Source organism: Macrobrachium rosenbergii, chromosome 3, assembly GCF_040412425.1.
Source record: "Macrobrachium rosenbergii isolate ZJJX-2024 chromosome 3, ASM4041242v1, whole genome shotgun sequence".
In the NCBI taxonomy this organism is placed as follows: domain Eukaryota; kingdom Metazoa; phylum Arthropoda; class Malacostraca; order Decapoda; family Palaemonidae; genus Macrobrachium; species Macrobrachium rosenbergii.
The window spans coordinates 92,280,984-92,307,634 of NC_089743.1; the positions used below are offsets into that span (position 1 = coordinate 92,280,984).

The 26,651-nt window shown below is 37.2% G+C and overlaps 1 protein-coding gene across 1 annotated transcript in view; it reads right to left on the bottom strand.

Annotated features, from left to right (window-relative positions):
* The window catches only part of LOC136851792 (uncharacterized), a 50,954-nt gene that overhangs the window by 6,576 nt on the left and 17,727 nt on the right, over positions 1-26,651 (bottom strand). The window contains 9 exon segments of the mRNA XM_067126107.1: positions 4,122-4,339; positions 6,689-6,908; positions 7,346-7,565; positions 7,935-8,099; positions 8,282-8,512; positions 9,436-9,608; positions 9,611-9,682; positions 19,138-19,312; positions 23,114-23,180. Of these exon segments, the coding sequence (XP_066982208.1) occupies positions 4,122-4,339; positions 6,689-6,908; positions 7,346-7,565; positions 7,935-8,099; positions 8,282-8,512; positions 9,436-9,608; positions 9,611-9,682; positions 19,138-19,312; positions 23,114-23,180 (1,541 nt within the window).

Sequence of the window (26,651 nt, forward strand, 5' to 3'; positions counted from 1 at the left end):
TCTGATCAAGATAGGTTTTGACATAAGTTCTGAAGTTAAGGACCACAAGTTCTGCAACATCGTACACTATTCAAATGGAAGAAAATTTCACCTAACCTGAGAAAAACTCAAGACGTCGACCTAGAAATGCTACAATGACATATTAACGTTACATCCGAATGATTAAACAATACTTTGGATGAACTTTGACCACGCCAATCTCAACATATTTGTGAAATGTAGTGAATTCAATGGTGGTGTGTGACGATACTGTTTTGGATGATGTCATGCCCATACAGTACACGCAATTACGCATACACACATTCTCAGGACTGTACCGCCAAAATTTCAGGAAGTCCATATTTCCTGTGACTATCCTTGTCATTGAACTGTACTTATAAAGTAATAGATAACAATCTTTCAACTTTCAACATCATAAGTAAAATTCTGTTAACCAAAGTCAGTACTTTGAATAACATCTAATCGCGTAGGAGGGCATAGACCACATGCCCAGTTTTTCCTCTTAATATAACTAAAATAACATTTTCAAGTATTTCATCTTGTATATACTTATATATGCAATGACATATATAGAAGAAAAGGTCCAGTTTTGGAAAAAACGACCCCCCCATAAAAAACACTGGGTATGGGCCTTATTCTCAAATGCTTGAAACAGCAAAGTGGCAACGCCGGGCATCACTCAATGCCCTGATGCAGACGTCAGCATCTTTTTCACAAACACACCACAACGCCCCTTTGAGTTTCTTCACTACTTAATACAGAAATGATTTAAGCAGCATTATAGAAAAACCAAACAAAGTAATGTAAGTATGTCATTCTTGAATAGATGTGGTTCCTTTACCCTCACTATCATGACATGCAATAGAGACATACATATTTCTACAAAACTCATAAACATGCAAACATATTGGATTGTACATGAATAACAGATAAGATACAAACAACAGTTCTCGTCTGTTGGTTACCTGACAGAAGGATATTCACAATAAAAAATAAAATCAGTAATTTCTTATGACAACAGACGAGACTAATAACATGTTAATACACAATGATATGAAAAGACTGATAGCCTATGTGGGTAATTTCCCGCAATTAGCCCCTAATGTCGAGAATTTCTCCCAACGATAAATCAGTTAACAGTGGCTCACGCCCGTTGTACTGGGCGAGGATACACAGTTAAAAGGACAACAGCTTCGAACGAGCACTGCAAGATGGTGGCTACACAAAACACGAGTACATTTTCTAAATTTTATTACAAAATTAAACTATAACACAAAAAAAACATACCCAAGCTATTTAAAATTTGTTAATACGAAAAATACATGCAAATTTACAACTCCTTTACGTTAATACGAATTATAGATGGGTTTACATTCAAGAGCGAACTGAACGAGGAACAAAGGGTGAATTTCTGGAATACGTGGCCGTTGAATCAAGGCATAGAAGTTACGTTAAGTTTTCTACATTTTCACTGATATTGCTATTGAACCGGACCGAGAATTTTGCCCATTGGGCTCACCAATACTGTGATACTTCGCAACACTATACAGTTCAATTTAATAGCTTTGATTGGCGTCGATTTAAATTGGGCTATAATTACTATAATTACCTAAAGTCTCTCGGCCAACGCTTCGACTTGGCTTGGCCAAAGAGCGTCCTCTTCAGAGATTTCAAGTTTTTAACTACGTTACTAAAGCAAATTTCTTGGTTCCATACCTCTGATTAATCAAAAGTGCAACGTATAGTCCATTCCTCAGTAACAAAAGACATGCATAACAAAAGAAATAGCAATATCACTTCGAATCAGAACCATCACATGTCACTTATTACTTTCCACGTAAATTATTACGCCCGTCTGTTATTTCTACTGATCTCTGAGCCTGATCAGAGAGAAGGTTTCGTCGGCAAAATCCCTGCAGAAGATTTTTTCGACACCTAATCCAATAAACTTTGTAATTATTGTGAAACTCATACAAATAAGATAACTGATACACTGCAATCCACAATTGATAGTGCACGTCTTGTTATAAAAAGTATTTGCCATTATTTATGAAAAAAATGTAAATTAACATTTCTTACTTTTTTTACCAGACGTCAGTGCCGGCATTGCCTTCTAGGATTTTGGTTGAATTCTACATTCAAGCAAATTTCTACTTAACGTATGAAGCTGAAAATTTTGGGTAAAAAATTTTTGCCTGCCTGATTGAAATCCTGATTAAAATCATACAGACACAGCAAAATGGAAAGGAGTTACTTTTGGAAAATATTTCAAATAGGTAACATCTAATCTAAAATTCCAGGAAGGTGCAGCATAGGAAACGACTGAACTTTAGTAAAACACGCCTTAATTAAGATGTTTCTAATGCAGTACGGAGATCAAATGACCTCTTTTTCATTTCATCATATTTTCTTTGCCTAAGCAGTGCCTCTGTGCTGACACAACTACCGCAAGAACAGCAGGCTGAAGAAAGACTACAGTGAGTCCCTAATCGCATCCTTGGTTCATGTGCCTCTATTACCAGAAGAAGACCATTGAAATAACAAAATCGCAAGATTGTTTGTGCTTGGCACAAATCTTCAAAAGATCATTTGATTCTGTTGAATTTTATTGTTCAGAGGAAAATGGAATTTTAGAAATAAATTACGTTTTTCTCCAAAACGCCATAATGATAACAACACAATAACATACTACTAATAGAGATCTAATGTTTGTTTTATATGCAAATATGACAAGCATCATTTTATTTTTTCACCGCACCAGCTGAATTTTTATAGAATTTAGAAAACTTTCTTTATTACCATCTCAAACTCCTGGGCTGTAAACAGTATGGTTTAAAGACTTAATTTCTAGAGGTCTACACCAGGCCTTGTCAACAGTTTCACGCCCTTCTTATTTAGAGTCTGCCCCAGGAGCACGAACCCGTGCTAGTCTAGATTCACTCCATTTCTCTTCGATTATAAAGTTAATGATCCAAAAACGCATTGGCACGTAAAATTCAAATTTAATGATTTTAAATGATATTTTTGTACCTTTAGGAAATTTTCATTACTTTGCACTATTTTGGTAAATCCAGTAATGTACAACGTCTTTTGGAATATATGGGAAAGATTTAGAATACTAATACCGATACAGTTACAGCAGATTCTGAAGAATGAACAGTTGTCCCCATACTTTTAGGTAACTACCATGGATCCCATTTTTGTACTTTGTGGACGGATGCTTCGAAAAATTTACGATAATTTGAATTCATAAATTGAGATCTTTTGCAAGGGACCAGCATTGATCTACTGATCAGTCAACACTTTCTTTACTAGCCAAACAGCGATAAGTGTTTTCGGTTTATTACGCTCTGATCCAATAAGAGATATGTTTACTGCTACACCAGGAATTTAAGCGAACTTGTGCTACTAGGCCAGGTACAAATTTTTTCTGTTGTTAGGTTATACTGACCTTGTTGTGTGTGTTTGTTCAGCTGTTCAGTCCTAAGTATTGCTATAAAGAGTTTTGTAGATGCGATTCTCATGTATAGTAATAAATCTTATTTGAACTACCTCGCAGACTATGATTCTGTCAGTACCACCTCGTGTAATAGGATAATGATTCCTGATTGTAGCCTAAGCTCAAGTCAGACGCTCATATGTTTGTGTATTACTATATCGTTTATATTTTTGTATGTTTCTATCTCACTGCCTTGTCTCTGGTTTCAGTGTCAGCTTACCAGTCAACTTGCAGAGGAAGCTTATCTTTATCATTTCAGGTAAACACTGACACTCATATTGGCCCTGATGTTAACTTATTACTACTATCAATAGAAAATGAATTTGTGTTTTTTGGGGGGAGATTGTATGTGAGTGTGCGTGGTTTATCATCTACTTGGGCCTTATGCCTTTTCCTATTGCTTGTCAAGGCTGAGGCCTCTTATATTTAAAAACCCATAATACTGTAGATCGCAAACCATTCCGAAGTGCGCGTGATAGTAGGCAGACGTTGAGTAAAACATCTTTCAGATTTAGGATATAGTATCAAATTTAACGACGGTGAGAGCGTGCCAGGTATTACTCTGTTTTTCTCTTGATACTAAATCTAAACATTATCCACAAGACTTTCTTGAGAACCCAACGCGCAAGAAACGAAATGGCGATGGCAGTCAAAAGTAGAAGCCCTAGGACGTCCAGGAGAAGGTATTCTACCGATGACAGTTTTGCCGCGGGAGACCTTAGCTCTTCAGGAGCGCCTCTGTGCCGAATGACATACTCTGTCCAGAAGACAGCCCGGTCGACGGGAGAGTTCAGTTGGTCTTTGAAGAGTCTTGAGACTGCTTTCATGTTTTCTTCGTATCTGTTAAGAAAGAAAACGTTACAGATTGGGTCTTATAGGAAAACTAGATGTGATTTAATGGTGAAGACGGAATTATTTCCCCAGGTAGACAATGACCAAGCGCACCTTCCATTGCTGGGATGGCATCCACCTACTTATTTTTCATGAGGTCGCTTGTCCATTTTTACACGTGTAGGTAGGGTACGAGCTAGCAATGTCATTGCAAGAGTACTTACTAAAAATCAAGGAGGTGGCACCTTTTGGAACCACCAGTTCCTAAGAGAAAAGGCATGAATACACACACAGAGCGTTTCCTTTTACAGAGGTTTGATTCCCAGAAAAGGAAAGGATAATGATCATGATCACACACTCATCCAAACTGGTGGATCAGGGACAAATTCACTGTGCAGAAAACTTCCATGACAATAGTCGCTTCACACACATACACAGAAGGCCCATCATCAGCACACGTAACCCTTAAACTCACTGTGTCATCCATTTCTGTTATACATGCACCTTTTCCAGTGCCTCTCCACCACCAACTTTCCATCCTTTCCTAGGTCTTCCACTCCTTCCTTCCAACGCCTCTGAATTTTATCCTCCTTACACTAGCTTATCGTCCTCCACTTTTCCAATACGATGAAGTCATTTCACAACGCACTGTTTAAACCTTTTCCTCATTCCTTTTAGCACACCTTTTACACATCTCCACATCTATTACCCTTACGACTCCTCCTACCACTTATAATATGTAAATAATACATCTCTGTAATTCCACCTTCTTTCTTCCATTCACATGTAACGTCCAGCTTCACTTAGAGAGCAGAGTTCACTCAACAATTCTTTTCATAATTTCCAACCTTGGATTCCATAGACTCTCCAAGTGTCCAACAAATCGTCCACACACGTACTGCCAGTGGCGTTCCTGGGGTGGGAGGGTGGGGTTGCTGTTTGAAATCGCCCCCTGGGCCCCAAAGTGAGGGGTGCCCCAAAATGCGAAATTTAACCATTGCTGCTATGACAGGACAAGCTAAATTTCTGAAATGTGCATTTACAGGTGCCTTTAAAATGATCCTACAATTACTCATATTCTAAAAAAATTTTCCCCCCCCAACCCCCAGCTGCTTTGGCTCGCTTCGTTCGCCTCCCACCCCATAAGAGGGGCCTCCAAATGGGACTGTGCCCCCCGGGCCCCAAAATGTCTAGGAACGCCCCTGCGTACTGCTGCCTTTCTTGCTTCACTTATTCTGTGACTCACCTTTTTTCTCATCCTGCTACCATGGAAATATTCACTCTCAAATGCTCACCTGAATCTACTTCTTCTATTCTCTTAATATTCATATTCTGTTCTCTCAGTATTCATATTCCCATTTAGTGCCATTACCTTACTCTGTTCACTTTTACTCTCTTTTGTAGGAAAATCAGCCATTCCACCTCAATCCATGGCCCATCTTCTTACCCAAGAAGTTTGAACCTACATCTAATTTCCTCCAACTTTGCACTTATCCCATCCATAAAGATTTTGAGCAGCCAGGGAGACATAACACCCTTGTCTCAGTCCAATTTTTACATTTAAATTATTACTCTCCATTCCTCAAACTCTAACCCCCCCATAAAAAGTTTTAATGCTTTCAGAAATTTATCCTGTATAACATATGTCTTCAACACCCGCCACATTGTCTCCATCAGTTTTATCACAAGTTTTCTGTTGGTCCATGCGTACCGCGTAGCTTTTTCCTTCCACTGTCATAATTTCCATATAACTTTCATATCTATCGCTTGATCAGCCCACCGTCTTCTCTGTCTAGAACCACAGTCACCAGTCAGAATCCTGCCATACACCTTCCCTTTATTACAGTTGCCCCTATTACATATACCCTGTTACAAATAAACAATAACTCCTCCCAGCCATGCCTTTGGAATCGTTATCTCATCCAGACATTACTTGCACCCTCTGGTCAGACACTCAGTCACACTTTCACCGTCCCTTAATGGCTCCCTGTACTTCCTCAACAGTAACTTCCTCAAGCACACACCCTGATGCATTCAGCCCTGCCACTCTCCAATCTTCCACATGCAACAAATTCTTGAAATACTCACTCCATCGATCCAGGGTGATGTTCTCTTCAGATAGCATCTCCCCATTTGCATCCATAATTCATAGATCCATTTGCTCACCAACCTTTCTCTCTGCCTTTATTTTCATTCTTTATTACGCGACCTCTTTTCTCTCTCAACTTCTTGACCATCTTATCCAACTTCCTGTGTTCCTGCACACAGATCTAAAAATATGACAACTTAATAAGGGATACCACTTAACAGACTGAACTAAAGATGAAAGTCATGATAGAATTATATAGCTTCACTTACGTGCAGTTCCTTATAAGTTCCTTTACAGAACTGACAATTAAATCAACAGTCAGCTCCTCCCAGTTTAGAACACTACCCCATCCATTCTTTCTGACGGTAGCTCCATTCCTGGGCTGATCAGCGGTGATGGGCAACACAAGAACTGGGGTCTTGTGGTAACATGCTTCTTGCAGACTGAGCATTCCTCCATGCGTGATAAACACCTTCACGTTAGGGTGAGCTGTTGTACAGGGGAAATAAAAGAAAACAAAATGTCTGACATCAACTGGAAAAGGAAGCGATAGTTTGAAAATCACAATGAACTGCATTGATTCTTGAGTACTACTTTTGTCAGTTTTCAACTGTAAGAAAGTCACTTGGTCGTTACTTAGCAGAATATTGATCAATGCTTTCGTAGAATCTCATTGTACGAAAGTTAGTCGTTATGTAGCTAGCATCTCAAGATAGGAAGCTGTTATAAGTAGAATCTGAATTTAGTCACCATAAAATTGCACCTCATGATAGATGAGCCATTACTATGTAGATCAGGGTTTATTCTCTTGTAGTAACTCCCCACACTAAAGTTAGTGTTGTTATCAACTGCTGGTGAATCTTGTCGCGCGGAAGTCTCTAGACTCCAGTGATTATGTAAATTCTCAGAACTGGTTTTATACATACCCAGAATATCTTGCTGTGGCAACCATTGGCTGATCATGATGTTATCAAGCATTCCCTCCATTTCTCTTTCGAACTTCCAAATGATCCTCTGATCTAGCTTCCGGAAAGCTTCGAGGAACATGTTCCTGTAATTTAGAGGCATCGTTTCTCCTCTTGTAATCGTTCCTAGACTGAAGTAAATTACACCGGCTCTTGCACCTTCAATCCAGGACATTAGTCTCTAGAGAAAATCAAAAAGAGAAGTGATGATAATAACACTTAAAGAGCATTCTATGTTGCTGTTATCGAAACTGGTGGCAGATGGGGTGATTTCATTTAGAAAATAATGATGCTAAACTTTCCTTTGGAGTGAATAATTTCATAAATGAGAGCTCTTGTTTGCAGGGAACATTAGTCAAATTACACCTCTAAAGAATAGCAAAGTCCCTTACATAGTCATGAGTTATGACTGACAGCTTGTTGGAAAGTTTCTTGCATGGTAGAGTACTGTCACCAGAGGAGTATGGGTCGCAAATGAATTCTGTAATTGACTGCCAGAGAAGTTTAACAGTTAAAACAAAAGTACCAGCAGTGACAACAACGACCTTACCTCTGGCAAAGGATGGGCAGGTCGACAGTGCATGCCACCTATTTCCACTTGGTTTGGCAGCAGAGGGAAGGCCATATCCATCGAAAAGTGAGAGTTGAGAAGCGCTAGGCTCTGATTTCTTTCAATTTCCAGAAGAGGAGGAAGACTGGGAAATTGCAAGCTGATCTGTGTGAAATGGGATTTGAAGATCCATACACTTTGAGGGTATGATGAACGTCTCAAAAGGAATTCATTGACAAAAATGAGTCAGTATGATGGTTGAACAAAAGCTTGTTTTACAGTATATGTTAACATCCATGTACTTGAGCTTTAGGAATTGAGAGTGACATAATAATAACAATCCTTACTTCTTTTTGAACATCAGGCACGATTCGCCATTTCCTCCAGTAGAATGCGAAGTAAACTTGAAAGAATATGTTGACAAGTCGGTCGACGAAGCTTTGTACGTCGACGGTGAAAAAGTCATTTGGAAAATATGCAGGACTGATCGGGTTGCCCAGGACAGCGCTCTGTCTTGGTTCTGTGCCATGCGTTGCCACAGTAATGAATGGCATTTCCATCAGGAATGGGTAAACTGGCTGAGAAAAGATAAGGTCAGAAACGCTTTCAGTGTAAATTAGATTCATTTTATGTCTTGAAGATTAAAGCTGAAAGTCAGCCAGCTCATTGGTCTGATTAAACTACCTCAGTATTAATAATAACAACTTCCACCAGAAACAATTATGTTCATGTTTTTTAACCACAGCAGCCTCTTATTCTATCTCTGTTGCCTCTTACTTTTTGGATACGCTTTGCAATGGTAGTCTGTAATCCGAAGAGGAAACAACTGAAAAAGCTCTTCCTCCTCTGAAATGTCGAACTCACTCATGAGGGAAAAGTGAGGTTTCTTACATAGAAAGAAGACTTTCTTCGTTTATTCCACTTTTGGATTCAAGGCTTTGATTTTTAAGGGTATCCAAAAAGCGTGTGGAAATTGAGGAATTAGGATGTCACTGTGGCTATTAAAAATTCGCATTTTTCCATGAAAGCAGCACCTAGGCTGTGGTGCCAAATGAAATGTTACCATTTGACTCAGAAATGACATTCAGGTTTCTCATACATTACGTTTTTTTAAGTTATGCTGTTTGGAGGAAAAGGAGAAAAGTCCAGTATCAGTAAACTCATTTATTCTCGAGTTATGGGCGTAGCCAAAAGTTCAGTCAGGGAGTTAAGCAAAAATTAATTTTCACGATTCCATTCAATAAACCATTTCAAACACATTAACTTTGCCATTTTGGTGACGATCTTTGTTCATGTACTTACTTGGAACATAGAGTAATTCATCGGCTACATTTTTCTTTTATGATTTTCATAGTCATTTTTATCAATCAGAATGAGTCGTATGGGAGTTTATGGGATGGCAGGAGACCTGTGGCTATGACCATGCCCTGGGTAGCTGATTACTCTTTGCCTCTTCACAGAAAACAAATGCAAACCGGCCTGTTATCACAGCGCCTCTTACCTCACTAAATGCACGGTCAATAACGATGAGATCGTATTCCTTCCTGTTCTCGTACAGTTTTCTGACGTGTGGAAGATGGTAGAGGTCTCTTGCTACGCGAGGTAAGTGATACAGAAAGCGGTGTAATGCCCCCCCTTTTTTCCTCACTTCAAACATGTTCAGGTTTGGTTCGGGTAATAAGACAGGTTGTGCGCTATCTCTCGGATGTTTGGGTTCTGGTGATGATTGTTGTATGAAGTTAGCATTTCTATCTGAAAAGTACAAGGAACGCGACATTTCAGCGAGCAGTTGGATGTATATTTTAGCCTTGCACAACCAATATTGTCATGTTTTTCTTTGGCTCTTTCTTTATGTTCTTTTTTGTCACATGAATATTTGAAACACGCTGCCTTACCAAAGAATATATGTGTAGCACACTTCATATGGAACAAGCCCACAGGGACCATTGACTTAAAATTCAAGCTTCCAAAGAATATGGTACACATTAAGAAATAAGAGAAGGTAAAGGGGAATACAGAAAGAATAGATATCACTTATTAAAAAGAAAACATGAATTAAATTGATAACTAGATAAAAATGTATTGAAATGCAAGGAGAGTAGCATTAGGGTAGTAATGCATTGCATCTTTCCTTGAACTTCTGAAGTTCCAATTGCACGACATCCTCTGGGAGGCTGTTCCACCATCCAAACGGTGTGAGGAATAAAGGACCTCTGGAACTGATAAGTTTGACAGCGAGGCACATTAACTGCATATCGGTGCTGCTGTTCAGCGAATCTAGTTGCTCTCGGCAGGAAAAGGGGAACAGGAATCAATTGTGAATGTGAAAGATTGTTAAAATACAATTTATGACAAAGTGACAAACAAGAGACCATTTGCTGATGGTCCAAGTTATAACTGCTACCTACCACCACGAACCACTGCCAGAGATAAATCTCTGGCAGAAGCAGACATCCACACCGGAGAACAGTATTCTAGTAAAGGAAGCACAAATGACCCAAAACAGGTTGCATTAATTTCATCACTGTTATAAATATATGATGCCTTATGAACAACACCTGACTTTTGCATGGCATTGCTGAAACTTTCAGTAGATGTTTCTCAAAAGTAAGATGTGAATCAAAAGTTCCACCTAGAATAGTTAAAGCTTCAGACTCATTCAGCAAAGTCCCATCCACCTGAAAGGGCGGATGTGGTGGAAAATCTGTACAAGATCCGCTAATCAACAGTGTTTTCGTTTTACTGGAGTTCGGCCTCATACCCCACCGACTACACCCTTAACTAATCCGGTCCATGTCCCGACTGAGGCTTAGGGCAACTTCATTTCTCATGAGTGGTGACTTGACTACACCCAAAAGTGTTGTATCATTGGCGTACTGAACAATCTTGTTATTTCTGCTCGGGATGAGGATCCCAAGAAGAACCTTTTTTCCAATGGTGGCCTTAGGAATATACTGATTGGCAGTATGTCCATCTCAATGGCACAATGATCACAAGTGCATATAATCTATTACCAGAAACATGCGTGGGTTCCTCAATTAGCTGGACAAAATTGGAGGATACGCAGAACTCAAGAGCAGACCGGCCATGTTGATCTGTGGAATTTGAATTTTGCCACTCGCTCTGCTTTGCATTATAGTCTTCACAAACAATGAATGAAGCTTTTGAATCCTGATAGTGCAGTAGATAAAATAATTTTTCACTAAAATGCTTCAGTTAATGATACAAGCATGAAATTTGGTACATATCTTCTCCATAGGCCACTTTTTAAAGATTATGGGGGTCCACTCAGAATTCCAAAATGGCTGCCATTTTTCAAGATGGCCACTAGTCAAGGTTTTAACATGGGACTCATGTGCCTCTGGTCATGTTTTTATGCATTTGTTTTGGTTATACACATTTTAGGCAGGGTTACCAAGCAAAAGTAAAATGTATTTCTGTTAATGATTTCCTATAGCATATATAAAAAAAGATGGCATCCAATATGGCAGCCAAAAACCTTAAATAATCACATCTCAGGATGTAGTAGGCATTGGAAAATGTTTTCCTGTTCAATATAATAGTTTGCAAGTCTATATATAATTTAGGTGGTGGTTTTATCTTTAGTTTTAGTTTCAAAGAATGAATGTCAGCGCACAACCAGGGCACATTGGTGTCTTCACTGCTGTATAACTCAGCATGGCCGGGTTCAGTATCAGCTAATCTTGCTTTACTTACGCTGTACCTAGCTTTGCTTTAGTGTAGTTTAGTAGTTTAGTGTTCCAAATGCTGTCTAGTAGCCTGAGATATCAGTTAGCTGGTATAAAGTGTATATATATATATATATATATATATATATATATATATATATATATATATATATATATATATATATATATATATATATATATATATATATATATATAGCTTAATGATAAATAATATTGCCAAGACCAGGAAGAACATTCTTTATTGTACAAGTTTTCGAGGTATAAAACCTCATCATCAGGCTGAAAAAACCGACAGGATGAGAATCAATAAAATTACAATAAAATGAATTGTCATAATAAATCTTCAGCAAAAAATACTAACGAAATATATAAAATGAACAAGTAAATACAAACTAAAAAGGGTGAGACGTAAAATAACGAAAAATTAAAAACACAAACATAAAAATATGAAAATAAAACTAAAGTGAAATGTAAACAAACTACCACTCACAAAGTAAAATATTTAACGACCTAATTGAGTACCTACTATGAAATTACACGATAGCTAGTTGAATACCAGACGAGTTGTTGTTCAATTCCGGCTTCATCTTTTTAATAGTCAGCGACTCTGAAATTAAAAGGTCAGTCTATTTGAACAAAAAGACAGTACCCGAAAATCCAGGTCAGTGAAAGGATGGTCTTGTGTTAAACTGTGTTCTCTAATGGCAGAAAAGGGTGGTTTGGAAAGGGGAAACCTAGTTCTAATAGAAAGACCTCTGTGTTCCAAAATTCTGTGTCTGAGCCAGCGGGAACTAGATCCACGTATCGCAGACCACACTGCGAACAAGTGAACAAGTAAACGACACAGGAATTAAGGTCCACAGGCAGAGTAGGCTTCTCTCTCAAAAGCGATCTTATTGTAAAAGGATTACAGAAAGCAAACCGGAAACTGATTTGAGGGAAACAATGCTTAAGTATTTCTTGCAACTTTTTTTCGGACCATATAGCTACTATGACCAAGGTAAGGCAATTTAATGTACTTTACATCTTTACTAGCAGTACTGTACACCGGTCTGGGACAAAACTTTTCATTTAAAAATTTTTCAGAACTTTGTAAAATACAAAAATGGGATATGAGTTTTCAGAAAAATAATTCTGGAGGAAAACCATATCTTGATGAAATAAATTAAAATCACAACAAACATTGTAGGTTCTATTAATCAAAGTGCGAATTGAGTTCATCTTATACAACTTTGGCGAAAAACTGAGGTAATTCAATCCCAAGCCAGTAAAAGTACTTTTCCTATAAACAGAGGTCTCAAATTTGCCACTATTTCTGTATACCTGTACATCTAAAAATGACAACTTATTATCCTGTTCCGTCTCACAAGTAAAAGAAATGTTAGGGTGACGAGAATTAAAATATTCAAAAAACAAATCAACATGTGATAATTCCTTAAACACAAGGAAAGTATCATCTACATACCTACAGTAATACAAAGGTTTGAAAGCACTAGGGCATTCAGACATCCAAATCCTTTCACAATAACCCATGAAGCAATCCGCATATACAGGTCAAGGGAATTTCCATAGCTACTCCATCTATTTGATTATATAATTTACCATCAAAAGTAAAAATGCCATCAGCAGTTGCTAAATGTAATAATTTTTGCAAGTCTATTTTATTAAGTCCAAACACTGATAAATGGTTTTCACATATATTATTAAGAATAATGTCAGTTGTTTCTTTTAATGGGATATTGGTGAAAAGAGAGGTTACATCGAAACTAGCCATTACAACATCTTGGTTAAAATTGAAAGAGCATAATTCTTTAACAAATTTGGAAGAATTAGATATGTTAAATTCACCTAAAGTTAGAGGGTTTAAAATTGGAACCAAAAACTTGGACAGGTTATAACTAAAAGTACCAATTGAGGAAATAATAGGTCTTAAAGGGTTTCCTATTTTATGTACCTTAGGCAGACCGTACAAATAACCAGGCTTAGACCCTGAAGCAAATAAAGAGCTATATGTAGCTTCCCAATCTTATCTCTCAGACCTCTAAGCAACCTATTTAGTTTGTCTTCTAATTTCAAAATGTGACTCGCAATATCTACATTTAAAATCCTAAATTTTGTATTGTCAAAGTATTTCATTAATTTTATCTAAATAATCAGACCTATTCATCAATACAACACCCTACCTTTATCTGGCTTAGTAATAACTATACTATTGTCGTTCTTAAGGTTACGTAAAATATTGATTCTGTCTTTATTTAACTGATTGTCACCCTCCTTTTTCGATTAAAATTTTTGAAGGTATCGTTTGCAATTACGGAAATTTTGCTAAAAAGTGAAGTAAAGGGTTTCAGCCCAAAATGTCACAGCCTCTCAAAGTAGAACATAGTTTTTCAAAACTTAAAAATATTTTTTAAGTTTTGAAAACTATGTTCTACTTTGAGAGGCTGTGACATTTTTGGCAGTGAAACCCTTTACTTCACTTTTTAGCAAAATTTTTGTAATTGCAAACGATACCTTCAAAAATTTTAATCGAAAAAAGGAGGGTGACAATCAGTTAAATAAAGACAGAATCAATATTTTACGTAACCTTAAGAACGACAATAGTATAGTTATTACCAAGCCAGATAAAGGTAGGGTGTTGTATTGATGAATAGGTCTGATTATTTAGATAAAATTAATGAAATACTCTGACAATACAAAATTTAGGATTTTAAATGTAGATATTATGAGTCACATTTTGAAATTAGAAGACAAACTAAATAGGTTGCTTAGAGGTCTGAGAGATAAGATTGGGGAAGCTACATATAGCTCTTTATTTGCTTCAGGGTCTAAGCCTGGTTATTTGTATGGCCTGCCTAAGGTACATAAAATAGGAAACCCTTTAAGACCTATTATTTCCTCAATTGGTACTTTTAGTTATAACCTGTCCAAGTTTTTGGTTCCAATTTTAAACCTCTAACTTTAGGTGAATTTAACATATCTAATTCTTCCAAATTTGTTAAAGAATTATGCTCTTTCAATTTTAACCAAGATGTTGTAATGGCTAGTTTCGATGTTCCTCTCTTTTCACCAATATCCCATTAAAAGAAACAACTGACATTATTCTTAATAATATATGTGAAAACCATTTATCAGTGTTTTGACTTAATAAAATAGACTTGCAAAAATTATTACATTTAGCAACTGCTGATGGCATTTTTACTTTGATGGTAAATTATATAATCAAATAGATGGAGTAGCTATGGGAAATTCCTTTGACCTGTATATGCGGATTGCTTCATGGGTTATTGTGAAAGGATTTGGATGTCTGAATGCCCTAGTGCTTTCTTAAACCTTTGTATTACTGTAGGTATGTAGATGATACTTTCCTTGTGTTTAAGGAATTATCACATGTTGATTTGTTTTTTGAATATTTTAATTCTCGTCACCCTAACATTTCTTTTACTTGTGAGACGGAACAGGATAATAAGTTGTCATTTTTAGATGTACAGGTATACAGAAATAGTGGCAAATTTGAGACCTCTGTTTATAGGAAAAGTACTTTTACTGGCTTGGGATTGAATTACCTCAGTTTTTCGCCAAAGTTGTATAAGATGAACTCAATACGCACTTTGATTAATAGAGCCTACAATGTTTGTTGTGATTTTAATTTATTTCATCAAGATATGGTTTTCCTCCAGAATTATTTTTCTGAAAACTCATATCCCATTTTTGTATTTTACAAAGTTCTGAAAAATTTTTTAAATGAAAAGTTTTGTCCCAGACCGGTGTACAGTACTGCTAGTAAAGATGTAAAGTACATTAAATTGCCTTACCTTGGTCATAGTAGCTATATGGTCCGAAAAAGTTGCAAGAAATACTTAAGCGTTGTTTCCTCAGATCAGTTTCCGGTTTGTTTTCTGTAATCCTTTTACAATAAGATCACTTTTGAGAGAGAAGCCTACTCTGCCTGTGGACCTTAATTCCTGTGTCGTTTACTTGTTCACTTGTTCGCAGTGTGGTCTGCGATACGTGGGATCTAGTTCCCGCTGGCTCAGACACAGAATTTTGGAACACAGAGGTCTTTCTATTAGAACTAGGTTTCCCTTTCCAAACCACCCTTTTCTGCCATTAGAGAACACAGTTTAACACAAGACCATCCTTTCACTGACCTGGATTTTCGGGTACTGTCTTTTTGTTCAAATAGACTAGACCTTTTAATTTCAGAGTCGCTGACTATTAAAAAGATGAAGGTGGAATTGAACAACAACTCGTCTGGTATTCAACTAGCTGTCGTGTAATTTCATAGTAGGTACTCAATTAGGTCGTTAAATATTTTACTTTGTGAGTGGTAGTTTGTTTACATTTCACTTTAGTTTTATTTTCATATTTTTATGTTTGTGTTTTTAATTTTTCGTTATTTTACGTCTCACCCTTTTAGTTTGTATTTACTTGTTCATTTTATATATTTCGTTAGTATTTTTGCTGAAGATTTATTATGACAATTCATTTTATTGTAATTTTATTGATTCTCATCCTTGTCGGTTTTTTCAGCCTGATGATGAGGTTTTATACCTCGAAAGCTTGTACAATAAAGAATGTTCTTCCTGGTCTTGGCAATATTATTTATCATTAAGCTAAGATTTCCAAGTATATATATATATTATGAGTATATATATATATATATATATATATATATATATATATATATATATATATATATATATATATATATATATATATATATATATATATATAAAAAATCATAATATATATATATATATATATATATATATATATATATATATATATATATATATATATATATATATATATATATAGTTGGTAGATCTAGTTAGACACCCATGCCTGGCTTGACAGGAGGTGCCAGCATGGGAGAGCGGAGCCAAGGGTAAGCGGTGCTCTACATGGCTTGTCCATGTACTTACCTGGATGGTGTGCAGATCACACAGGACTTAAATGGCACTGGATGAATGATTGGGCTAGGTGTAGGGTGACTGAACCTAGTTGTATCCCATACATCAATGCACATATCAGATTAAGGTGGTAAAAGGTTAGTCCCTTGGCCTTAGTCAAGAGCTTATAATGGCAAGTGTAAATTCAATCACAGGCAAAAGGAAGACCAAATGGAGCAAATGTTGTCTTTGCCAGGAAGACAAGAAAAATGAAGGTCTAACTTCACCCTTGGCCCCTGTACATCATAATCCTGGACACGATGGGTACGCGAGGTGACAGAAAAGAACACCATTTCTTCAAACTGGCAAAACTTCTTGAGGGACAACAACAAGTCAGAGCTGTTTCACTTTCTGGCAGACAAGATTGCTCAGATGTCTGCACCTAACTTGGTTATGGCAGACATGGGACATTTTTCCAGAGGCTACTGCAGTTTTTTCCAAACTCAGCAAGTACCCACCAACCATCGATGATGGTGATTTAAAGATTCTGGAGGAGTTTGTGGTCCTCGTGTATGACAGGTCAAACACTGTTGACAATGTGGATGAGGCCAGACTTGACTTGTTTGCCAGAAAGCAGAGACCTTATAAAGCCATCCCTCCAACCAGAGCAGCTGTGCTTCAACACACCAGACACTCAGCATATCAGGCAGGTTGTGTAGGGGGTCAGGCAATTCTGCGCCAGCCAGAAGCACAGAGTCTAGCTGACTGGGGTAGGGAAAAGATTGGCGAAGACTGGAAAATCTTCCAGACAGCCAACTCCCCCATTGCAAGGAGTTGTGAACAGCTTACAAAATGTGGCTGCAAGTTGGTTGCCATGGCAGGTGCAAATGCTACAGCCTTGGGCTTACATGCACAGTTTTGTGTAGCTGCAAATGTGAGGTGTAATCATAATGTGAGGAGTAACTATAATGTTGCAAATGATGCTTCAGATACATCTGAATGAGAATTTCGTCACACTAAAGGGTGACACCATACATCATTAAGATGCTGCATTCATTTCAGGCTGAAAAAAAGACATTGAGACTGCTCGAACATAGATAAGATACTTGTTATCATACTCCATTATAGTCTTGTGCTTGTATACTTTCCAGTAGCATTATGGGGTCCCTTTCCAAGGTGTAATATTGATAATACCCCAATAGAAATTCTAGAAACAGATTCTCTGGCCTCATAAATGTAGGCATAGATAAAAATATGTCTCTATCTTTCTTAGTTGCAGAGTTACCAAGCATAATGTTTCATGGCGGCCATTTTGTACGCCATCTTTATCACAATGGCAAATATAGTAGTAGGAGCTCTGGTGATAACTTCAATTAACTCATCTACCCAGGAAGACATTATCTGAATAATGATTGCTGTATTCATTTCAACAATCATTTACTCAAAGTGTCAGAAATCGAAACAACTAGCGGCCATATTGAAATTTTGCCCAGACACCCAGATTTTTCAAAAGAGGGGTTAAAATGAGTACTTGTGCCAAATTTCATTCTTGTATCACAAACTGAAGTATTTTCTTACTTACCTGCTGCACTATGAGACTGAGCCATGCTAATCCTTTCCAAGAGACAGTCATATAGAACCCTCGATATTTGGATTGCAGTAAACAGCAAATACGTACACAAAGTAAAACTTACTAAAAATTTTAAAACAAAAAACTTTACTGAAAATTTTAAAACAGAGAACTTCATGGCAACTATACTCCACATTTTTCTGATGATAAATAGGTTCTCTGGACTTAGTGTATACAGCCATACCTTGCTCGTGATTAAAAACTCAACCTCTGACTTGTTACAACTTACAAGTCTCGGGTAAAAACATCAGATCGTAGTTACAGGCACAGCTCTGGATATCAAGAAAATTTGACCTGAAGCCTCGAATATTTAAGTAAAGTATTTTGCAATTTTTTCTTACTGTAATGAGGAACAGGCCCAGGGTTCAGCTCAATGTCTCCCAAAAGAATTAAAATTAGCATCATAAAATCAGTAGGAAACCTAATAAATAGGCTCATGACAACAGTAACATTGTATAGCTCAACAGAACAGTAAACAACAATGCAATCAACAACAACAGAATTTACATCATTTACAGAAATTCTGTTGAAGGAATAGCTAAACGTGACCATAACTCGGTTTGTCGATAGGCCTGTGATTCTCCCTTTACAAAGCATCTCATTCCTTGTTTGGACACCTAGGTCTTATTACCAACCGCACTTTGGTATCTACCTTGTATCCCTTCCCTTTGGTATCTTCCCATTTAGCTGTTCAGCTCCTTCAACTTTACATTAAGTCATATTACACTTTTCCTTGATATGAAAGTTTCAAAAACATGCCACTTGGAAGTTATAATTTGGCAAAGTAAGACTAAGCGTACATTAATTTTCTGTAATCCAACAAGTGTATATAAACCGCTCAGGTGCAGTATAGAATGTTGTGCTCTCTCTCTCTCTCTCTCTCTCTCTCTCTCTCTCTCTCTCTCTCTCTCTCTCTCTCTCTCTCTCTCTCTGTTAAGTAATGGGCCCCTGGAAAATGTTGACATTACCTACCTTATGACCTCGACTAGCCAGGGCTTCAACTAAAGGCATGAAGACATTCCTATGACTCTCAGAGGCCATTGGAAGGAGCATGAGGATCTTGTAAGACCTCTCTGGCGGTGGTAGATCTCCTCTGATGTAATTTATCAGCATTATCAAGTGCAAGATGTGGATCGAATTCATCTGTAGAGAAACAGTAGTCTTTCAGGTATCACAGAATAATACATGAAAATGCACGAAGAAGACACTGCAAAGTTGTTAACTGAATCAGAACGGGTAGGTTTTGGAACACTGTATGACATATTGACAAAGTTGTGTAATTCACATAAACAAGCCCTTTGCTTCCACTTTCATTTTCTAATTGTCTAAGTGTCTCTGCAGTTCCTGAAAAGAGAATGATTATTTTCTTGAGGAATAGCTTTATCTGCCCCATCTCGTGTAGCAGTCAAATATCTTATCAGTGGCCTTGGAAAATTTCGTGAAATTTCAACGGTCCTTTTTCAAAGCCTTTGGCATAAATTCCTAAAACTAGAATGAAAACTAAAGCCTCTGTGAATTAGTTGTATAAGACATCCAAATACACAACGTTTAGTACTGTATATTTATTAAAGATTTGTCATATTTATTTTATATATTAAGTATATATTTTAAATATGAAAGTTTTATATATGTTTATTTTTTATGGTTTTTATGTAATACCATTCTTCATTTTTTACGTTCATATGTTAACACTGAATTTCAAGTGGTACAGTATGTTATCATTCACCTTTTCATTATCAATCACATCATTAATTTATATATTTCATCTTCATTGCTGCGCTGAATAATCCTGATGGGTTCCGGCACTTGGTCTTCAAGACCTAAATTTCATAATCAATTCAATCAATTCACAACGCAGTTCTACAAGAGTATTTGTTTTGATAAAATTTCCAACATATCCATTACCTGCCATTATTCCATTTTGTGATTATTTACCTGTTTATCTGATCATCTATATATCGTTATATTCTTATCAGACTTTACCTGAATCTTATCGGGAAAACTGCTGAGCGTTTGAAAAGCTCTTTTGAATTATACTAATAATGATAATCATCTCCTTCTTAGGGATTTGTGTGACTGGCAGTGAGATACTCGGTCAACACTGTAACCTTGTCATAATGTGAGAATCACCTCTATTCTTTTGGGAAAGAGAGTTAACTGTCAAGTCACAGCTGTTGGGGTTTGAGTTGGTAAAACAATAGATATTTTTGCAAGTGTCTCACTCTGATTCCTTGTATATACAGAAAACAAAATGATCCTCTCAAAGAATGCAGAAAAACCAACTGATTCTCTCAAAGAATGCAGAAAAACAAACTGATCTTCAAAGAATGCAGAAAACCAACTGATCCTCTCAAAGTTGCAGAAAAACTGTTCAAAGAATGCAGAAAAACAAACTGATCCTCTCAAAGAATGCAGAAAAACAAACTGATTCAAAGAATGCAGAAAAACCAACTGATGGTCAAAGAATGCAGAAAAAACAAACTGATCCTCTTTTGCAGAAAATCAAATCGAGGGTGATCCTCTCAAAGAATGCAGAAAAACAAACTGATCCTCTTCAGAATGCTTGATCCTCTCAAAGAATGCAGAAAAACAAACTGATCCTCTCACAGAATGCATAAAAACCAACTGATCCTCTTAAAGAATGCAGAAAAACCAACTGATCCTCTCAAAGAATGCAGAAAAACCAACTGATCCTCTCAAAGAATGCAGAAAAACAAACTGATCCTCTCAAAGAATGCAGAAAAACAAATCGATCCTCTTAAAGAATGCAGAAAAACAAACTGAGCCTCTCAAAGAATGCAGAAAAACAAATCGATCCTCTCAAAGAATGCAGAAAAACAAACTGATCCTCTCAAAGAATGCAGAAAAACAAACTGATCCTCTCAAAGAATGCAGAAAAACAAACTGATCCTCTCAAAGAATGCAGAAAAACAAATCGAAGATCTCAAAGAATGCAGAAAAACAAACTGATCCTCTCAAAGAATGCAGAAAAACAAATCGATCCTCTCAAAGAATGCAGAAAAACAAACTGAGCCTCTCAAAGAATGCAGAAAAACAAATCGATCCTCTCAAAGAATGCAGAAAAACAAACTGAGCCTCTCAAAGAATGCAGAAAAACAAATCGATCCTCTCAAAAGAAAACAAACTGAGCCTCTCAAAGAATGCAGAAAAACAAACTGATCCTCTCAAAGAATGCAGAAAAACAAACTGATCCTCTCAAAGAATGCAGAAAAACAAACTGATCCTCTCAAAGAATGCAGAAAAACAAACTGATCCTCTCAAAGAATGCAGAAAAACAAACTGATCCTCTCAAAGAATGCAGAAAAACAAATCGATCCTCTCAAAGAATGCAGAAAAAAAACAAACTGATCCTCTCAAAGAATGCAGAAAAACAAACTGATCCTCTCAAAGAATGCAGAAAAACAAACTGATCCTCTCAGAAAAAAGAATCTCAAAGAAAGAAAACAAACTGATCCTCTCAAAGAATGCAGAAAAACAAACTGATCCTCTGAAAGAATGCAGAAAACAAACTGATCCTCTCAAAGAAAGAAAAACAAATCAAAGAATGCAGAAAAACAAACTGATCCTCTCAAAGAAAAAACAAACTGATCCTCTCAAAGAATGCAGAAAAACTGATCCTCTCAAAGAATGCAGAAAAACAAACTGATCCTCTCAAAGAATGCAGAAAAAACAACTCGATCCTCTCAAAGAATGCAGAAAAACCAACTGACCCTCTCAAAGAATGCAGAAAAACAAATCGATCCTCTCAAAGAATGCAGAAAAACAAACTGATCCTCTCAAAGATCCTCTCAAAGAATGCACTGAAAAAACAAACTGATCCTCTCAAAGAATGCAGAAAAACAAACTAATCCTCTCAAAGAATGCAGAAAAAAAACAAACCGATCCTCTCAAAGAATGCAGAAAAACAAACTGATCCTCTGAAAGAATGCAGAAAAACAAATCGATCCTCTCAAAGAATGCAGAAAAACAAACTGATCTTCTCAAAGAATGCAGAAAAACAAACTAATCCTCTCAAAGAATGCAGAAAAACAAACCGATCCTCTCAAAGAACTGGGCACTGAAGAGTGAATGAATGATGACCAAGAGCGAAGACTTCTAAGTCTTCGTTCGTTTGTGCTTGATGGATTAAAGCAGGATCCAGAAAAGGTGGTATAGTTAATACTTGATACTTGTGTTTCTTAAACTCAAGCATACCGTTCTTGTCATTCAGCATACATGACTCGGCACGAGCTCTATTAAATCATGAATAAAAAATCCAGTGTCTACGTATCTTGAAGTGATTGGAGTATAGAACTGTGACTTTCCTCATCTCAGCTAAGATCGTCAGCTATCACTCAGTCACGTCTATATAGTCTGTCATTTACAACTGTTTGAGATCCGTGCTTCCTAATGATCCGTTGTTGTCCAGCTTCTAACAAAATATAAATTTTGTCCGATTTTAGTCACCAGAGCTGTGCAGTTCTAATTTGTCTTTAGTGATATCTTGCTTATATATTATCATCATCAGTAGAGAGATAGTTATCAAGATTGTTTGAGAAGAATTTATACATTTGACGTGGTGTTGTCATTTGGGAGGGGAAGTGAGAAGAGGGGACGCAATTTAAGACTGTTTCCTAAAAGAAAAAGAAAAGAAAAAGTTTCTGTACTGAGTCAACTCAGTACTGGGTACTTAGATGACACTGGTGGGTTGCAGACGAGGTGTAGAATGTCTAGAGACTAGCAGCTCCACCCTGAAATAGCGGAAAAGTGATACCCTGTATGCACTGATGTGTGGACGCCCATTGCTTTTCATATATCAGAGTTGGAATTGTGAAATGGCTGTCCAAGGCATACATGACACTATCCTTTAAGCAATAAAGAATTATTCCTTACCAAAAGGAGATGAGAAGTAGCTGTGATCACTAGCGGTTAGTGTGTGCTTACCTTGACGATCTTAGTTAGAAACTGGTTGTCTGATTTATTGACAATGAAGACCTGAAGATCAAGCTGACTGTGGATCGGAATTAAAACCTAACGCTTTAAATTTTGCCAATGTAAAAGTTGCATTCACACTGGAAATTCGACCATTGTGTTGAATATACTTATTAATTCCACGGGTGATTCCCACAACCGCGACACAACATACTTGGAAGCATCAGATTTTATATATTTCTGTTAACTTTCTCTTTCTTTATGCGATCAAAACTTCCAAGCAGTTGTTCCCTTTTTTGTGCCAACTCTGATCTATTTCAGGACTGGACTGACCTTGCATTCTCGAGTCAGTGTCAGTGCTAGGGGTGTGGGAGGTGAACTGAGGAAATGAAAGCTTCCTTATTACACCTTTAAATCCAAACACAGGAACATGAGTAAAATACATGACTGATGTGAATAGTCTGTGACAGAATTCACACCTATAAGTGCAACTTGAAAATATAAAGTGAAATAATTAGTATTCAAGGTTTAAAAGTAGATCATGAGTGGCCAAGACACAACCCATTGCGCTAGCGAGCAACGTCCAAGAGACTGAACAAATAAACATATGATCAGAGCCTATACCCGGTCCCCATCCAAGGGAGAACCAATCAGTGGCTGCTAATGACTCAGCAGATAGACCTGTTCACCTGCTGGCTCCTCCAAAATACCCCCAAATACCCAACCAACAGGGAGAGTGAGGTTGTGTTTTGCTAGTGAAATTGACCATGGCGTGAGTGGGGTTTGAACTTCGGACCACCACACTGTGAAGCCTAGTCCCGGCGAAAGCAACTCTGCTAGCATGGCACTAGTTATTTGTTAACCCACTGTTTAGTGAAACCGTATGCACAGTAGGCAGGATCTGAACTAAGGGTATGGATAATGACCTAGGTTGAGAGAAAATACTTGAATAGTATTAGCATTCTGTTTTTCCAAGTTAGCAGTGACTGTACAAAAATTCTTTACTTTAATCTTTGATGATCGAGGATAAATACAAAGTGCACACGTATATTACACACATATACTATATATATATATATATATATATATATATATATATATATATATATATATATATATATATATATATATATATATATATATATATATATGGTTTAGGAATCTATACAGTAAGCATCCTCACTAAACAAATTATGAGAATAGATCCTGAAATGTTAATTTTAACAAACTTTAACAAAATGAGCCACCTCACAGGATCACCACATTCTTGTCACTTGTCCTTGAGATATCCTGCCAACAAACGAAAAAAAAGACATCCCACCAAACTGGTGCTTTGGTAACAGAATTTAGTTAGATGGTGTGACCTCTCGTTGAAATCGGAAGGCTGGTAAAACTGGTAGAACGGTATTTTCCAACTCCAGTTTCATCGTGTCCAGTAATGTCTAAAGACGTCCCTTTTGAGATTGTAGAATTGTTTTGCAGCTCTAATCTTCTGCTATACCGACGGCTTTGAGCTACTGGGCCTGCTATTCTGCTTTAAGCAGCGACAGAACCTCATTGTTCGATCTTGTGATCTGTGGTACCCAATAACGCCCCATAAAATTTCATGGTAGCCTAGAATCGAAGATGGAAGATATATACGCATTCCAGTGCACCTAGTAACCAGTAGATTAAATTCATACATGTATGGCCTGTAGGCAGATACGAGAACTGACCCCAGTCAACTTTAGTTCTGTATTTATTGACAAACATGAACTGATATCGATGAAACGTTATTCAGATTTTTTCTTTAAACAGTTTTTACCAAAAACTGCACCGAGGACATTCTTTAAAATCCACCGGAGAATGAACAAAGAGGCGACTGTAATTTGAGTTCTATTTTCTTCATGAAAAATAAGTGAAAAATGTGTCGAAGTTTCTTTGGCCCAATCGAGTTTTCTTTACACCGTATAATGCCGTATGAAACTCTCATTCACCGTCCATGAAAATTTCAGCCATGGCCTGGTGGTGGCCTGTGTTGTTGGTACCTATAGCAGTGCCAGACGTACGATCGTGGCTAATTTTAACCTTAAATAAAATAAATAAAAAAAACTGCTGAGGCTAGAGGGCTGTAATTTGGTATGTTTGATGATTGCAGGGTGGATGATCAACATACCAATTTGCAGCCCTCTAGCCTCAGTAGTTTGTAGGATCTGAGGGCGGATGGACAGACAAAGTCATCTCAATAGTTTTCTTTTACTGAAAACTAACAATAAAATATACATACATCTTAGGCAGATTAAAATAAAAGCGACTGAAAACCAAATTTACACGTTTATAAAAAAAAATAGTAAAAAATGCGCTGAAGTTTTTTGGGCGCAATCGAGTTTTCTGTACAGTGTATAATCATGGCCACCGAAAATAGGTCTATCTTTCGGTGGTCTCCGTGCAATGCTGTATGAGCCGCGGCCCAAGAAACTTTAACCACGGGCCGTTGGTGGCCTGGCCTATATCGTTGCCAGATGCACGATTACGGCTAAGTTTATAATCTTAAATAAAATAAAAACTATTGAGGCTAGAGAGCTGCAATTTGGTATGTTTGATGATTGGAGGGTGGATGATCAACTTACCAATTTGCAGCCCTCTAACCTCAGTAGTTTTTAAGATCTGAGGGCGGACAGAAAAAAGTGCAGACGGACAGACTAAGCCCGCACAAGAGTTTATTTTCCAGAAAACTAAAAAGCTGTTATATGGAAGCATGACAGTAAAGACTAAGAAAACTGACTTCACACTACTCCAAATGTTTTGGGCTAGAGTGCAACATCACCAGAAAGAACTCTGTGCACAAAAACCAGTGAATTTATGAGCAGCGTAAATTGTTAATAACAAATTTCAAAGATATTATAAGCAGACTGAAGATCCAGGATTATCCAGGTCAGTGGTATGAACAGTAAACCAAGAACATGGAAGAATGACTCCAGCTTGTGACATCAGCTAAGAGGGGACTGTAATGACTGATAACTGTTTGCCTTATACCAGTGTTCTCAGCTTGTCTCAGGTTGTGGTGGACCACGAGCCCAATGAAAAATATAGTGTAACAATAAGAATTAAAAGTAGAGAATAATAAACAGTTAAAAAGCCTAGCTAAACTCTTGCCGCATGCCAGAGTGGTATTTGGTTTATGTTGAACTGTGCTTGGTATCTTTTTTTCTATTATGTAGGCCTTGCAAGCTGTTTTCTGCTCCATAGTGTCTGTTCAATCACTTCATTTATTTTTTTTCTTCTTCTTCTTTTAACGTGCTTTTTTCCCATTTTGTATGGGGTAAGCACGATGCCTTCTTTTGAAGGACTTTGATTTGGCTTTGGGGTAGACCGTAGTCTCGATCGGCTGCCCTGCCTGACATCGCTTAGACCCCAGTAGCGTATGTACATGTATTGTACCAGTCACCAGCACCCTTTCTCCCAGCAGCGAGAAGTTGTTGCGTGGTTAGGTCGACAATTCGAGACGTGTGAGGTGTCTGTTATGTTTTTAGGAGATGTTGGAGTGGCTTTGTTTGTGTGTATATTAGTC